This window comes from Schistocerca piceifrons, chromosome 9 (assembly GCF_021461385.2).
Source record: "Schistocerca piceifrons isolate TAMUIC-IGC-003096 chromosome 9, iqSchPice1.1, whole genome shotgun sequence".
NCBI classification, from domain to species: domain Eukaryota; kingdom Metazoa; phylum Arthropoda; class Insecta; order Orthoptera; family Acrididae; genus Schistocerca; species Schistocerca piceifrons.
Genome location: NC_060146.1, coordinates 128,334,708 through 128,352,089, shown reverse-complemented (window position 1 = coordinate 128,352,089; position 17,382 = coordinate 128,334,708). Strand labels below are relative to the sequence as shown.

The window sequence follows — 17,382 nt, the reverse complement described above, 5'->3', positions numbered from 1 at the left end:
TACAAGCCATGCGTAAACCCAAACACTTTAAATTGCAAAAACGATAAGAGGTGTGTGTTCTATTAAGTAAATACCATTTTTATTTCAAACAAAATAACTGCAATTTTTAAAGAAATTTTATTATTACATGTAAGCTTATACCTTAAATTAGATTTTCCCTGAAACTGTGATTGCTATCAGTTGTGAGTTTTAACCAGCTTTCTGTACCTATTGTTAAGTCAGCTCAGCTGCTTTCTTAGGAGCACATTGGACAGTCGCCCTTGTCTTAAGAGACAGTTCCACTTAACAGCTGTGCCTAATTTACAGGTGGATGGTGTCTTCTTGAAACCTGGCCAGGTAGTGCGTGTGAACACAGGAGCCCCCGTGCCTTCAGGAGCTGACTGTGTCGTGCAGGTGGAGGATGTGGACCTGGTCCGCTCGTCAGCTGACGGAACCACTGAGCTGGAGGTGGAGATAAAGGTGGCACCGAAGCCGGGTCAGGACATCAGGTGAGCCTACACTCCTGACCTCTTGAAATCTCACGTTCATTTGAGGTTCTGACTTTGCTCGAGCTAAAATTATTGGCAACAGATTTTGTTACAAATTACAATATCTAATTTCTTTGTTTTTCTAGCTCATAAGTAAATTTCTAAATAATTAATAATTTTGATTATGAAGTTAACAGATGCAGAATTTAATAAAACTGTTGCTTGCGCATTTTTGTTATAAACTTATCACTCACAGTTGATATGTAGTTGTTACCATGAATATTGCTAATGTCACATTGTCAAAATCGTTTGTCAGTTGAGAGTACATACATTTTTTTCTGATTCGGTATAGACTCGGATATTCCAGGGGGAGAGTACAATCAGTATTGTCTTTTGTTTTATATTACACATGTAAAAATGCTACTTTAACAGAACACATGTAATCCATTAAGTTCTCGTATTCCACACTTATTGTGTTGGGCAGGTCTCCAGAATGCTCTGACATGTCTACCGTAACTTTGGAAGCCCCACGTGTTTATGAATATGGTCAGACTGCGCAACTGATACTTGTCAGAAGTGAACCTGGAGCTCCATGTTAGACAATAAAGTATGTCATTACAAAAACTATTAACAACAATGTTACAAATCTGTGACTACCTCTTCAGGCACCATTCACTTGTTCGCAGTTCTTTTGTCTCAAATGAGCCTCAACACTAAATATACAGCTAAGGGCAGTGGTTGTCTCACAAGTGTCATTCTAGCAGGCATTTGAACTTTTAATTTCAAAGCCATGGATTGTATGGGATGTCTGTGAAGTTCCGCTACCATTCCAAAAAATTTTAATGTAGAAACTATTACAGATAGAGCATTGTGATTTGTTGTAAAACAGTGTGCTGCACTCCAAGTTTTGTTCTGTTATACCACACTTTCATTGTATGCCCCACTCGTAGCTTGTAGAACATAAAGACGATTTTCGTATTGCGCCCGCCTATAAGTCACGATTGCAGAATTGACAATTCTGTGTGTGAAGGGTAGCAGTGTCACTGAAAAGTGTGGTCTACATGTGAGCCTTGAAGTAATGTTGCAAAAAGAAGTCAAGTGGTATAACATCAAGAGAGAGAGGGTGCCACGAAATGGGAACATCACGACTGATCCATCTGTTGGGAAATGTATGATTCAATGCATCCTGTATGTTCAGTCTCTAATGTATGGGTGCGCCATAACAATGGAAAATGATGGATGGCTGCAATTCTTCTATCTGTGATAGCAAGAACTCTTCAAGGACGTCGAGGAAAACATTTCCTGTTAAGAGTTTCTCTGCAAAGGGAAATGGGCCTGTCAGCCTATTGTGCATTAGGATCCATCAAACATTAAGCATTCACATGTGTTATAACAGTTTACAGAGCCCCAAATCATAATGTTGTGACAATTCACATGTTCAGGAGTGTGGAATGTTGCTTCATTTGAAAACAGGTAGTTTCTCAGGTAGTCATTGACAGCATCTGTGGAGGGCAGCAAGGAACACCCAAATGTGTACTGTGGGTGACAATCATATGGCTGCAATGCTTGGACCATTTGCAGTTTGTACGCATAAAGACATAACCACTTATGTAACACTTCATTGACAGTTGATCTCACTTCCTGCAATTCACCTGATGCTCGGTGAATTCACTTCCGGAGGTTAGTTGAAATGCATCGTGTGAACTGTCAACACGTGCTCAAGATGCAGGGACATCGACTTTGAGGAAAGCCTTTGACACTGCCTGTCCCTTTAAAAGTTTTTAAACCATCCCACTGTACTTGATTTTGCTGGTGGTGCCATCTCATTCTGGCATTTATAATTCCACAGTGCCACTGTCACAGATTTGGGTTGTGCATAGCAGATGAAAAATTGAGCTTTCTTCTAGTATGTTGCCATTTTTATGCACTACAAGTAAAATTTGTGGCAGAGGAGAAAAGAATAAAATTTGAGATCTACTAAACATCTTGCAAAACCACAGTTCTTTACCTCTAATAATTTCCGAGTTACTGAATAGATAAAAAAACCTACTCACCAAGCAGCAGGAAAACACACACATATAAAAGTTAAGGAAATGTGCAAGCTTTCAGAGCCATTGGCTCCTCCTCTGGGGAGAAGGGTTGAAAGGGAAAGAAGAAAGATGAAGAGAAAGGGTTGGCGAGGTTTAAGAAATGGGGAGAATTTGAAAATGTTGCCCCCAGCCCCAGATTAGGGTAGACTTACCTAATCTGATGAGAAGGAAAGACCTGCTAAATTGATAACATTGTGAACAGTTACTGGGGGATGAAAACTGTCAACTGATACTGTGAAATGTTATTGAGAAGCATTTTCTTACATATGTTTCACTAATACATTGAAGTACCGAAGAAACTGGTGTAGGAATGGGTATTCAGATACAGAGGTATGTAAACAGGCAGAATATGGTGCTGTGGTCGGCAACATCTATATAAGACAACAAGTGTTTGGCACAGTTGTTAGATCAGTTACTGCTGCTTCAATGGCAGGTTATCAAGATTTAAGTGAGTTTGAATGTGGTGTTATGGTCGGCGCATGAGCAAAAGGCACAGCATCTCCGAGGCAGCGATGAAGTGGGGGTTTTCCCATACGAACATTTCACGAGTTTACCATGAATATCAGAATCCGGTAAAACATCAAATCTTTGACATCGTTGCGGCCAGAAAAAGATCATGCAAGAACTGGATCAATGATGACTGAAGAGAATCGTTCAACATGACAGAAGTGTAATCCTTCTGCAAAGTGCTGCAGATTTCAATACTGGGCCATCAAGAAGTGTCAGTGTGTGAACCATTCAACAAAACATCATTGGTATGGGCTTTCGGAGCCAAAGGCCCACTCGTGTACCCTTGATGACTGCGCGACACACAGCTCTATGCCTCACCTGGGCCTGCCAACACTGACATTGGACTGTAGATGACTGGAAACCTGTTGCCTGGTGGGAAGAGACTCATTCCAAATTGTATCGAGCTGATAGAGGTGTAGGAGTATGGAGACAACCTGATGAATCCATGGACCCTGCATGTCAGCAGGGTACTGTTCAAGCTGGTGGAGGCTCTGCAGGTGTGTGGGGCATGTGCAGTTGGAGTCGTATGGGACCTCTGATACGTTTTGATACAAATCTAATGGGTGACATGTACATAAGCATCCAGTCTGATCACCTGAGTCCATTCATGTCCATTGTGCATTGCAACGGACTTGGGCAATTCCAGTAGGACAATGCGAGAGCCCACACATTAGGAATCGCTACAGAGTGTCTTCAGGAACACTCCTCTGAGTTTATGAGTTTAAACACTTCTGCCGGCCACCAAATCCCCCAGACATGAACATTATTGAACACATCTGGGATGCCTTGCAATGTGCTGTTCAGAAGAGATCTCCACCCCGTCGTACTCTTATGTATTTATGGACAGCCCTGCAGAACTCATGGTATCAATTCCCTCCAGCATTTCTTCAGACATTAGTCATGTCCATCACGTCATGTTGCGGCACTTCTGCGTGCTCGTGGGTGCCCTACATGATATTAGGCATGTGTAACAGTTCCTTTCGCTCTTCAGTGTATTTTTATAAGCCCTTTATTGTTCTTCTAAACCTTAAATGCAGACATATTTGAATCTAATATGGAAAAAGAGTGAAGTAAACAAAGGAATTTTTGTAGAAGATTTCATGTGCACTGAATTGTGAGCTTTATTTACATTTTCATAGTGAGTGTTTGACTTTGCTTTTCCCACCAGGCCACTGGGAAGCGACATCGAGACAGGGCAAACGGTTATTCCCGCAGGCACGGAGATCGGCCCTGCTGAACTGGGGCTGATGGCTACTGTTGGAGCCACCACAGTTTCAGTCCACAGGTGAGGCCACAATATAATATAATATAATTGTTTAGTTGCCAACTGACTACAGTTAGATCTTTTGGTCCAGTTATTAAGAGATGAAGACTTCAGAATACTTTTGTTCAAAAACTTTATTTTCAGCAGTACTGTTTTGAAGAGCATTGAATGGGAACTGGACATGTTAAAAAATAGACACCCCCCCCGCACACACACACACACACACAGTGAAACGTAATATTCTCCAAACAGCACACAATACAGATTTTATTCTTTGCATTATATTCAGTGTTGAAAATGAATACTTGCAAGAAGCTAGTTGTAGTTTTTGAGAGCATGGAATTTTGTTAAAAAACTTACATTAACTTGCTTGGTCGGAGGTGTCCTTTATTGAAAATTATTTAACACATTTTGTTCCTTTACTGCAGAGTGTGTATGGGTGAATGTCTTGGAATGGTGTTGCATTCTTATGATTTAATATATGACTTTACAGCAAATATCTCTTTCCCAACATTTGTGATTTATTAGTAGCTTTGGAATATTATAACTAGTCGTTAACTGAAAATGGACTCACAGAAAACTGATCTGACCTTAAATTGTTCTCTGTGCAACTAACTCACTACACAGTCACAGCTGCGGTCTCTTAAATACAACAACAACAACAACAACAACAACTACTACTACTACTACTACTACTACTACTACTGTGTTACTTGCAGTGAAAAAGAATTAACACAAATAATTTCACATGGTGACAACATCTAGATCAAGAACTATATAAATATGTTTCCAAATAACTATATAAATATGTTTCTCGGTTTAAAAGTTTCTGTGTTAAATGTTGCAAAATAAGTCTCTTTAACATTACTGTACAACATAGTGCAGAAGTATTTAATTATTTTAATTGATACCATTTACAGAAGGTTGGTGTTGTAGTCACATTATTTGTTGCATCTAATTTTTTTATGAACCACATTAAAGACGTTATCTACAGAACTTTACTATTTCAATAATCATACTTGATGTTACTAGGTGTTTTTTCTGTAACTTTGTATTTGTTAATTTTACAAAACTGTACTAATTTAGTGAAATAGCATTCTGAGTTAGGAATTATCATTCTAACAAAATAGAAGTGTGCATACATGACATTTCAAACTTACATTTTTGTCAATGAAACAGCATTACTAACTTGTCATTTCCAGCACATTTAATTATTCCAAATGATATAAGACAAAGAATAGTAACTGTGAGATGAATAAACACAAATATAAATATAAGAGAATATAATGGAAGGAAACATTCCACGTGGGAAAAATTATATATAAAAACAAAGATGAGGTGACTTACCGAACAAAAGCGCTGGCAGGTCGATAGACACACAAACAAACACAAACATACACACAAAATTCAAGCTTTCGCAACAAACTGTTGCCTCATCAGGAAAGAGGGAAGGAGAGGGGAAGACGAAAGGAAGTGGGTTTTAAGGGAGAGGGTAAGGAGTCATTCCAATCCCGGGAGCGGAAAGACTTACCTTAGGGGGAAAAAAGGACAGGTATACACTCGCACACACGCACATATCCATCCACACATACAGACACAAGCAGACATATTTAAATATGTCTGCTGTAGTGCTGCCTGTGGAAACATCCGTGCTGTGGCAGGGACGGAATGATTGGCTGCTGGATACGGCATTGAGAGGCTGTTCAGAGAGAGAGAGAGAGAGAGAGAGAGAGAGAGAGAGAGAGAGAGAGGGGGGGGGGGATGAGATGAGAGAAACATAGAAGGGGAAAGTGTGATGCAGGTGTGCTAGGAAGACTGAAGGTGTGGGTAAGATTGGAATGGAAGTAGGGAAGATGATAGAGGCAGGTGGCAGACAGGAACTAAGGAAGGTTGAGACCAGGAGGGTTACGGGAATGGAGGATATGCTGCAGGGAGACTTTCCATGTACACAGCTGATTAAAGCTGGTGTCGATGGGAAGAATATGGATGATGAGCTGTGAAGCAGTCTTGGAAGTGGAGCACACCAAGTTGCACGACATGCTTGGCAACTGTGTGGTCCAGTTGTCTCTTAGTCATAGTCGGCAGCGGCCATTCTTGATGACAGAAAGCTTATTAGTAGCCTTGTCCACATAGAATGTCACACAATGGTTGTGGCTAAGTTGATACACCATACTACTGTTACTTCATCCCAGATTTTCCATTGTTTAATATTATTTTGGGGTATTTTAGAAATGATTCGGTCTTCCTCTTCTGTTGTTATGAAGTTTTGTGAGCTTTAGTTGACAGAAAAACTTAAGTCATATGATGTTCTCTTTGATTTTCAGGCAGCACAACAGGATAGTTAGATGTTTATTGAAGAAAAAAAATGGAATTTTGCATGAGGCTCAATGTCGTCAGATGCTTTAAATTTTGTTTATATTTGAGTCTTTATTGAAATGACTTTGTTCGTTATTTTTATTCACTCATTCAATTAAATGTAATTTTTTGATTTCTGTTCCTGTGTCACACCATTTTAATCATCATATTAACATCTTCATTTGCTTTCATTTTCTCCTTATCATTATTTTTATGCTAGAAATCTTTGTTCATGTGATTTTAATTTATTTTATGTATTAATTTTGATTTAATTTCTTTCGATTTATCATCCTGCTTTTCGTCCATGTTGTTGCATTCATTATTTCTATTTCTCATTTTGCTTGAATTTCATTTTACTTATAACTCCTTCTTTTGTCTAAATCTTCACCTATTTTATTTTGTCCACAATGTGAGAGGAATTTAGGTTATGTTTCAAATGTTTGTATGATGATTACCGTAAAAACGTGGACACCTTGTAATGAAAAATAACTTTTTGACACCATAGTGCAGTCAATATAAATGTATTATTTCATCTTTTGTTTTTGAACCAATAGATTGGCATATTTAAATATTTAAATGTCATAAAAAATAAATGTAATTAAATTCACATTCACAAAAATTTCTAGTGGGAAAAGAGTGATATAAAGAAAAAATGAGACCAAGAGAGAAAGTTGATGGAGTGATTAAAATGATGTGAGAATGGAATAGAAATAAAAAAATTCATTTAAACCAAATAATTGAATAAAAATAATGATCAAAGTCATTTCAATAAAGATTTAAAAATAAACAAAATTTAAGGCATCTGACAACATTCGAACTCACGATTTCTGCACGTGAAGTTTTGTCCTTTACGCCATGCAACCAGCCCATATGTTACTACTTTTTTAATGCTATACGTTTTATTTTGCATATCTTAAGGAACAGACATTGCTGATGATCCACAGCTGTATTAAATACATGAAACTTATTTGTGTGCGATGTAGGGAGGTTTCGGTCGTCCGGATAGCACGGGTGGATAGCTTTACTTGTTAAGGTGACTGCTCGTGATAAACAGGAAATCTGGGTTCAAGTCCCTGTCCAGTACAGTTGTTCATGGGTTGCCAGTAGACCATATCTATACCTAGTATAGGTGATGTCAAATGAATTTACAATCTGCAAACAAGTTTTATAATACTTTCCCAATAGTTGGAAGTTACACCCTGTAGGAAACTCGTACCAAGGCAATGTTCTGCAGTAACAGATTTGCTGAGCTGTTGTAAGACTGTGTGATGCTTATGTTCTATACATTGGTCCTCCATTCTCCTGATGGTCTGACCAGTATATGGACATGCTACAACTGCAAGGAATATGATAAACATCTCTCTTATGCACACTAATTTCACTCTTTCCAGATGCTAAAGGGCTCTAATTTTAGATGGTGCTTGAAAAACACACTTCATACCTTGTTCCCACAGAATACGACCAGTACTCTTGGAAATACTACCTGTGTAAGTGTTAGAGCCTGTAGATTAGCTACCACCTCATTAATTTGCGATCGGCTGGCAGCACAACGCCTGGTCTTTGTTTCACTTTAACCATTCAGGCAGAAGGTGAGTTCAAGGTGGGCTGACTCGGCTGACAAATGTTCATGGTCTGGAATTATGTAGGCGCTATAAATCAAGGTATGAAGAGTCCCTTCGCGCTGAGGTGGATGGCGACAACTGTCAGACTGGAGAGAGAGAGAGAGAGAGAGAGAGAGAGAGAGAGAGAGAGAGAGATTTGTGCAAGTTGGCTTCATATAAATGTCATGTCCCAACATTCAGTCACTCTTACCCCTGACCAACACATTGTGAAAGACTCCATTACAATTGCCAACAGTTGGATTTTGAAACATCTTGGCAGATTTTTGTTTGCGAGACTGCGACATGAACCTGAGACTTATGCGTTTCACAGGCAGGTGCTCTACCAACTGATGTGCCTGAGCACAACTCACGATCCATCCTCACAGCTTTATTGTCACCAGTGCATCATCTTCTACCTTCCAAACTTCACAGTAGTTCTTCTGTGTAACTTCAGGACTATCACTCCTGGAAGAAAGGCACAATGTTTTTGTTTAACGAATTTCTGCTATTTGACTGTTAATAGCGCATTTATTTTACACAGTCATGATTTCAGCTATACAGATATTTTCAAGTGCTTGTTGAAATATTAAAATATGTCTGACCAGTCTGTGACATGTCATCGAGGGGGGTGGGGGGTGCGGGGTGGGGGGGGGGGGGGGGAGGAAACGAAAGAAACTATGATTTGGCTGTAGCCTGGTGATTTTATTGCTTAATGAATTTTCACACTGCAGAGGGGTGTTTGCTGATAAGAACCTTCCTGGATGACTTAAACTGCTCTGCTGTACAGTAAATTTTCATTCTGGAAACAAATGCACAGGCTGTGGCTAAGCCATGTCTCTGCAATATCCCTTTTTCCAGAAGTGCTAGTCTTCCAGGTTTCGCAGTAGAGCTACTGTGAAATTTGGAAGATAGGAGACAAGGTACTGGTGGAAGCAAACTGTGACGGAGAGTTGGGAGTCATGCTTGGGTAGCTCAGTAGGTAAAACACTTGCCCATGAATGGCAAAGGTTCCCAGGTTAGTGCTGCAGTCCGGCACATATTTTTAATCTGCTACCAAGTTTCATACAAACACACTCTCTGCCACTGGGAATTTATTCAGGAGAGTTGGATTATGTTTCTTAGAAATTATTACAGCTTCATTTAATTATTTTTTTGACAATTTTTGCATTTTCTTGGAATTGGTTGAAAGGTGATTCTTGGTTGCAGTCACGGAGAATGTTGTTCTGTCACTACCACCATTTGGCTACATTTGCACATTTCCATGTTTCTGAGTGTGATATTATGGCTCAATGTTCTGTGATCTATCTTGCATGGAAATTGTTGGACAACATAGCTTTATCTTTGCCACAATAAGCTTTAAACTTGGCACTGATGCCCATGCTGTTTATAATACATTAAATCTGAAGACAACGAATTTATGACTGAAACTGATTATGATTGCTATCATATTACGTGGTTGTGCCTTAAATAAAAAGTAACATGACTGTCAGTCTTTCAATACCTTTCCTTAATTTCTTTTCCTTCTTCAAAATAGCACTTTGTCAGTGTGGATCCAGTGAGAGATTATTAGTGGGATAAAGTTTTTTTAAAGCACATGGTACCATGAAATTTAAAAATCAAATACTTTTGTAAAATAATAATTCCTTGTCAAAACTAACTAAATCATAGGAATCAGAAAAATCTAAATTTCCATATGAATAACAAGAATTTGAAAATTTTAGCCTGTAGAGGTTTTTGGTATATGCTCTTTGCTGAGTAGCTATAATCCAAAAGTAAAAAAAAAAAAAGAGAGGAAAAAGCTATTAATTTGCACTAGGAATCGAATCGGAGCAAGTGGAGATGGTCCACATTGTCAAGCTTCATTCCCAAGACATATGTTCCAAGAAAAGATGTGTACAAAGGTGTGGAGGAGAAGCAGATAATCCAGGGGGGGGGGGGGAATGGAGCACATTACTGGGCATCAGGCATGTGTGATCTCAAAAGAGTCGTTTTGAAGAAAGGGTCAGTGTTGTTTGTCAGAAAGCTTTGGAGGTAGTGATGGTTGTGGTGATGACATCTCTGTATTCATTAGTTTTCAGAGTGTATGAAAATTAGCCAGTGTGTACTGAAAATCATAATAATGGATTGTACCAGTAATTTGTGTGCACAATTTGTACAGTTAATAGGTGGGAAGAGAGAGTTATTTGAGAGAAGGAAGTTGACTATGTTTAAAATGTTTTTCATGCAGAGTTTTTCTTTTTACTGTGTTTGATGTGTTACTACTTTTCTTTCCATCTGTCAGTTTGAAAATGGAGAAATTTGTTCAAACATTATACAAACTGAGTAATGTTTATAAACAGTAAATTATAATAGTGATGATTACTGCTTAGACTGGTCATTCTCACTTACATACAACACCCCACCCTCCCAAATCCACTTTTCCCAAGAAAGAAACCAAATAATGCAATGGTATGAAAATAAAAGAAGAAAGAAACTATGGCATGGCACACAGAGAAAAAAATTACAAATGTGGGGTGATGCGTGTGTAGGATCTTACAGCTGCAGTCGGTAACTCTGACCAAATATGCATTGAATTCTGCTTGTGCATACATTGCTGAATAGAGGGAAATCAAGCAATTGGTTTGCCATGGAGCAGTGGTCTTTGCAGACAGGAATTGTGGCAGTGAAAGCCTTTATCTGAAGTGGCTCTGCCAAGGAGGCTGATAGTGTTTTGAACCAACAGTCACCAAGCAGGCTGGGGAAAAAATTGTTCAGTCATGTAAGAACCTGAACAAGTGCATGTGTATCACTCAAAAACAGTCCCAGGCATTCAGCACAGTGACATGCACAAATGTTGCAACTTTCACAACTTATGTCGGGGTGCTTAATGGATAATTTGAAGTTTTGCATGTATAAAAGACAAGTGGCTCACGAGTTGAGAGACATTGATGAGCAATACAAACTCCCCAGTTTCATTGACATTCTTGCAGTGACTAACTGAGAATCACTGTTGCTATGACAGCTACTGATGTCTGATGAAGGAAACTTTTTTGTGACTGGATTTATTGATGAACAAAATTTCAAGATCCCGGGAAAATACAAGGAATTTAAATGAAAATCGCCAGATGAGCCTAAAAGTTGTTGTATGGTGTGCTGATGGCACATGTGAGGTTACTGGTTTCTATTTTCTTGAGGATGACGCTGCACCTGTATTGACAGGGATTCTGTCCAGTACTGCAAAATATTTTAACATTTCCTCATTTTGGAACTGCAGGTGAGAGGGTTTGTTTTATCAGGACAGTGCAATGGCTCACACAGCACACTGGAGTGTGACTATACTCTGACAAACATTTCCAAACAATGTTATATCCCACTTCACTTACTTACTTTGTAGTTATTTGAAGGAAAGTGTATTTGCCAGTTGTTTGCAAACAGGCTACGAATTTAAGATTGCCTTATGCCACTATACAAGTGCCATTCTGGAGGGTGTATGAAAGTTTGGTATGGTGATGTTTTCAGCAGTGCATCTAGACAGAGGGATTCATTTAGAGGAAGTTAATTTTAAGGTGTTGGGAGGTCTCGTGATGGGAATTGCATACTATAGTAATTGACAATTTATATGCTTGTATGTCATAACTGCATGAAATTAGTACTCGTATTCACTATGTGTGTGCCGTCATTTGAATTTGATAGATATAGTACCTGCCACCCTGTACTTTGCATGTGTGTTTGTCGGTGTTAGATACTAGTGTCGATGCTGCTGCTATTTTTCAGGTTACCTAAAGTAGCGGTGCTCTCCACGGGAGACGAACTGCAGGAACCTGACAAGCCGCTGTGCCCCGGCCGCATCCGAGACAGCAACAAGCTGACACTGCTGTCCCTGCTGGCCGAGCAGGGCTTTGGTGACACCTATGATGCTGGCATTGCGAGAGACAAGTAAGGGCATTCCATAGGCAGCATGCGTGTTTTATGCGTAAGACTGAAAAACAATCCATTAACAATATGTTGCGTTTTACTTATTGTGATTCCTGCTTGATTTCCTGTCTACAAGTGGAAATCACCACAAGTAAAAAGCAACATATTGTTAATGGACTGTTTTTTCGATCCTAAAAACAAATCAAATTATAAATATCTTTAATTGCAGATTACTAGTGACAGTTTACCTCAATAAAGTGAAATGCGTCAGGTGAAAAAAAATAAAAAAAAAAAAAACCACACACACATTTTCTTGTAGTTGCAATGACAGAATGAAAATACCCTCAGGGATTGCAAAGCATCTATGGACAATATGGCCACACAAATGAAGTGATTAATAACTGTTTGTTTCAAGAGTGACACAGCTTATTTGAAAACCCTCATTCTCCTCTATCAAACAAACATTTAACTTTTCCAAAAAGCTTTTATAGTCAACTCTTAAAATGTAATTTATTCCACATTTCAGAATTACTGTTTTGTAGCCCCAAGCTGTTGCAAAATTGCCGGGTGGCTGTAGCATGGCAGGAGGAATATGGCTGCTTGCTTCGCCATTCAGTGCAATCAGATACTTCTCTCCAGTAGCTGCATTACCACACTGATATGCACTTTTGCACAGCTGTTTTGATTTTGCAAGTTGAACTAAGCTCTTCTTCTGTCTATACTTCTATTTCATTGTCTCCCTCCTCCATTATCTCTTTTCTGTCTTCTCCCTTCATTTAGGGCTTTGCTATCCCATTCTGTACCATGTTCACAAATTACCCTAGACAATAATTTTTTTTTACAAAGGCCACAATTGTTGATTTACATGGTTTTTAGTGTGCTGAATATTAGAATGACAAAAATGTAGGTTTTCTCAGGTTTGGAAGTTGTTGAAAGTTTTATGTTTTTCACGTATTATAATAGGCCATAGTCTAACAAGCATAGCAATGCCCAACATACATTTACTTACCAAACATTTGACACTGGTTTTGGGGTTAATTCAATGTACTGATCACAAACTGAATCCATACATCACATAATTTTTTCAGATAGGCTGTAGTTTTTTAGATATTTGGTAGACTATGTGACTGAAATACATGAGCAATACAAAATCATAAAGTCTAACCTGTTCACAAACCATGTGGAAAATAAATGAAAGTGCTTTAGACTAAGTACACGAAAAGCCACAGTTGATTTAGTTCAATTAAATATACAAATTTTCTTTTCACATGCCTCTTATGGGGAGATCATGAGTCTTTCTGCAAAGTCTAGTAGAATTCTCTCAAAACTGAAGTACTGAATCTTCCTTTGTACCAGTGCCTCATCACTTGAGGGTGAAATCTCTCACTATGGTTGTCGCTAAACACCCCGCAGTCTTCAGGAAAAATGTAGATATGTGAGTGAATGAAGTGCGCTTTGGGTGACATGATACATTTCAGTTTCTGAAAGGCTCGTATGAGGTCATTCACAAGCTCAGTGTAATTTTTAGCCCTCCTGTTACCCAAGAACAATGACATACCTTTCTGAAAGCCGTGCCACATGCTTAGCTCATCAGGATAAATTGCTGGTCTCTAAGGACCTTATGTATTTGTGGACTAATGAATAATCTCTGCTTGATCTTGTCAGCACTCAGTCCGGGGCACTTTTCATGCAATTATTCAAAGACACATTCATTTCCCTTATTCACTGCTTTTGAAAATGAGTTCATCAATCCTAGCTTCACATGAAGTGATGGTAATAGGACTTTACTATGATTTACATGTGGTTCCCATGAGAGATTCTCTTTGTCAGACAATAAAACTTTTTGTCATGGTCAGTCCTTCTGTTTGTAGTGTAAATCCTTTGCATAATTGTTCCACTCACAAATCTAGCAACAGCACCCTCCTTGTAGGCCCACTGGCATACTGATAAGTGATAACTTTTAGATCAGCACATATGAGCTGTTGATGCTTAGTTGATGCTGTGCAAAATATCTCTTATCATGATTTAAATTTCCTTTGCAGGGGCTACATATGCCACTGGGATGGAAGGAAGCATGTTGCCATTATGTAGTAGCACGACTTAGAAACTAGTTTTCGAACCATATATGAAAAGTCTCCAATCATCCTGTTTCTATAAGATATTACATTTTTGCATCAAACCTTCAACATCCATACAGTATGTCATTACTTTCGTTGGTTTGAAAAACCTTTAGAGTGGCTTTTGATGTTAGTGAAAAACACAGACTTGAGCTGTATCTAGAAAATTCCCATTCATGAAACAAGAAGCTGATACTTCAGCTTTGTTTTGGAAGGTTGAAGTCTCCAACAAGAGTACTGAGTTTACTTTGTGTGATTTCATGCATTTCACTAGATTATGATAGTGTAAAGGTGGTGTATTTCGATGTGGAAGGAAGGCATCTGGTCTTCATCTTGTGACGACGTTCCCTGCTTTCTCTTCATTGATTGTCCTTGGTGTCAACGTACTGGCTGCTACACTGGGTTGTGGAAGTAGAACTACTGTCTGCTGTAAATGATGTAGCCAACAGATGCACAGTTGTGTTTCACAGTCTTTTACTTTCACAGTTCACAACCTGCAATATTACACAGTAATATGGTCAGTGCACTATTGTTTAACTTTCAATAAGCCTTATTAATAGTTTGCAGGCAAACATCCACATACTGTTACAATAGTTTCCTGTTAAAAGCCTAACACAAAGTTCTCAGATCTTGAAGAATAGAAAGGTACGTATGGAGCAGACAGCAGTTTTGATTCCACGCAGTAACTCAGAAACTATAGTAAAAGTCAAGTCACAGTACATAGTGGTGCACTCCAGAAGGAAAGCTGTCTCAGATTGTGTTAGCTAGAAACAAAACACTGATGTAATATCTTGTGGAACGTGTATTCACCAATAGATATATATGAGGATGTGATCAAGGTTGTTGCCTCGCATCATAATATGTGTATCTTATAACTGTATGAAACACAACATTCACGTGTGATTTCAGTGACATTCATGGTATGACAATAAAATGAGAGCTAAAGAATAGAAATAAGGCCATAACAAACTTCATATAGCACAAAAATGGAAGCAAAAAAACAAAAATTGTCATTTTCGAATTCAGCATACCAAAATCTATAAAACTTGTGTATTTTTCTTCAAGTAAAAGCATCATTGTTGAGTAGTGTTAGTGGACAGCAAAAGCATCAGTGTTGAGTAGTGTTAGATGACAGTTTTATTGGGGCTATGTTGTCAATACTGAACATAAATACAGGAGCTCAATACCACTTCAAAAAAAGGAAACATTAAATTTCAGTATAGTGATAACTGGTTTGGGTTGATTGACAACCATCTTCAGATCACATTTATCAAAGAAACAATACCTACATACATTCTTGGTCATACCATCATTATTAAGTGTAACATGTTAATAATTAAAAAGAAAGTTGTTTAAAGCATGGCTGTCAACTGTCAATGTTTAAAACCATGAGAAATCTACTTCTCCTCCCCCCCCTCCCTCCCCTCTCTCTCTCTCTCTCTCTCTCTCTCTCTCTCTCTCTCTCACACACACACACACACACACACACACACTCTCACTCTCACTCTCACTCTCACACTCTCTTCCCTCTCCTTTTTCCCCCTTTTTTTCTACATAAAAAGAAATAAATTTTGTTCTCTTTCTCCACTGTGTGTTATTTCATGAAGTACGCTGCATTTGGCTCTCAAGCTGTTTTTGTAGAACTCTTCTTTTTTTAAGATAATAAATGTAGTATTAAAACAAACAAAGACACAGGATGCATAAAGTGACACTTCTTTTCATATGCAGCCCCGACTCGATGCTGGAGAGGTTGACTGCAGCATTGGAGATGGCTGACGTGGTGATTTCAACAGGCAGTGTCTCAATGGGTGAACGTGACATGCTGAAAGACGTGCTCATAAATGACCTTGGTGCCACCATACACTTTGGAAGAGTTTTTATGAAACCAGGGTAACTACAGTACTTCATATTATCACCATTTTCAGTGTGTTCATATTCAAAAGCATGCAATATGACACTAAATCCCATTGTATTACTTGATATTTACTTTATTTTTCATAATTTGTTTCATATTAATAATGAGTCCTGATGAGTATATAAAAAAGTTGTAACCATTTTGGTAATCATTGGAAACGATGGAAATTGTGGTATATTAACTCCCACATGCAGAAGAAGGTCATAACTTTTCTGCAGTGAACCTGTTTGTCATTCAGAAATGTGTGGATACAAGTGAGGGCCCACTAAAGTCCTGCACTCACTTATGCAATGGAACTTTGCTTCTAGAGGTAGACAGTGCCTGTCGAGTCCAAAAACTGCTTAAAGCTACACTTCTCAATGGATACCTGTTCATGTAGAGGCTCATCAAACACAGAATGCTTCACATTGCGTCATATACAGTCAGTTGCTTGATGGTACGGAGGGGGTGATGTACAACATTACCTCTCTGATTAGGGTGTAACTGCAGTCCGTTGGGTTATGAGGAGGGATGATGCAGAATTAGTGCCTACCTGCACCCTTTTCTTAATGTTTGATCGAGTGGAGCTGCTGTCAAAGATCAAGGCAGGCTGTGAAGTTACCAGTGTCGGACCCTACATACTGAACCCAACGCGATGCTACCAATGTCGGCATTATAACTACACTCTCATGTCATGTGAAAATGAATCAAAATCTGTAACTTGGGGCAAGGATGTGGGAGATTGCCCACTTCCCTCTCCCCACTGCATTAACATTGATGGGTACCTTTTCCTTCACCTGGATGTCGTGAGCAGCTCACTCATCAAGGTAACAGGGCATTTGTAGGATGAAGCAGATGCGCTGGCAAGCATGCCGCTTCATCCAGTGAATGCCCTACATACCTTGATGAGCAAGCCGTTCATGAGATCCAGAGGAATGAAAAGGCACCCCTCAATGTTACTCGCAGAATGTTAGCTAGCCTGAAGCCGTCCATACCAATATCTGGCAGTTACAGTACCATTGTTGCTACATCACGACCACAAAAGATAAGACCACACAGACCTGCGGCTTCCAGCTGTGGTTGTGAAATTGCCTACTGTTATAGTGATATCGTCACGTCCAGGCACTGCAGCTATTCAACACACCGAAATGCCTTCGCCCACACCGGTGAAATAGCTTGTGACACAACAA

At 39.0% G+C, this 17,382-nt stretch overlaps 1 protein-coding gene across 1 annotated transcript in view; it reads left to right on the top strand.

Annotated features, from left to right (window-relative positions):
• Positions 1-17,382, top strand: part of LOC124717001 (gephyrin) — a 127,198-nt gene that overhangs the window by 86,921 nt on the left and 22,895 nt on the right. Inside the window, exons 6-9 of the mRNA XM_047243628.1 lie at positions 307-488; positions 4,236-4,352; positions 12,041-12,202; positions 16,027-16,188. Of these exons, the coding sequence (XP_047099584.1) occupies positions 307-488; positions 4,236-4,352; positions 12,041-12,202; positions 16,027-16,188 (623 nt within the window). The remainder of the gene's footprint in view (positions 1-306; positions 489-4,235; positions 4,353-12,040; positions 12,203-16,026; positions 16,189-17,382) is intronic.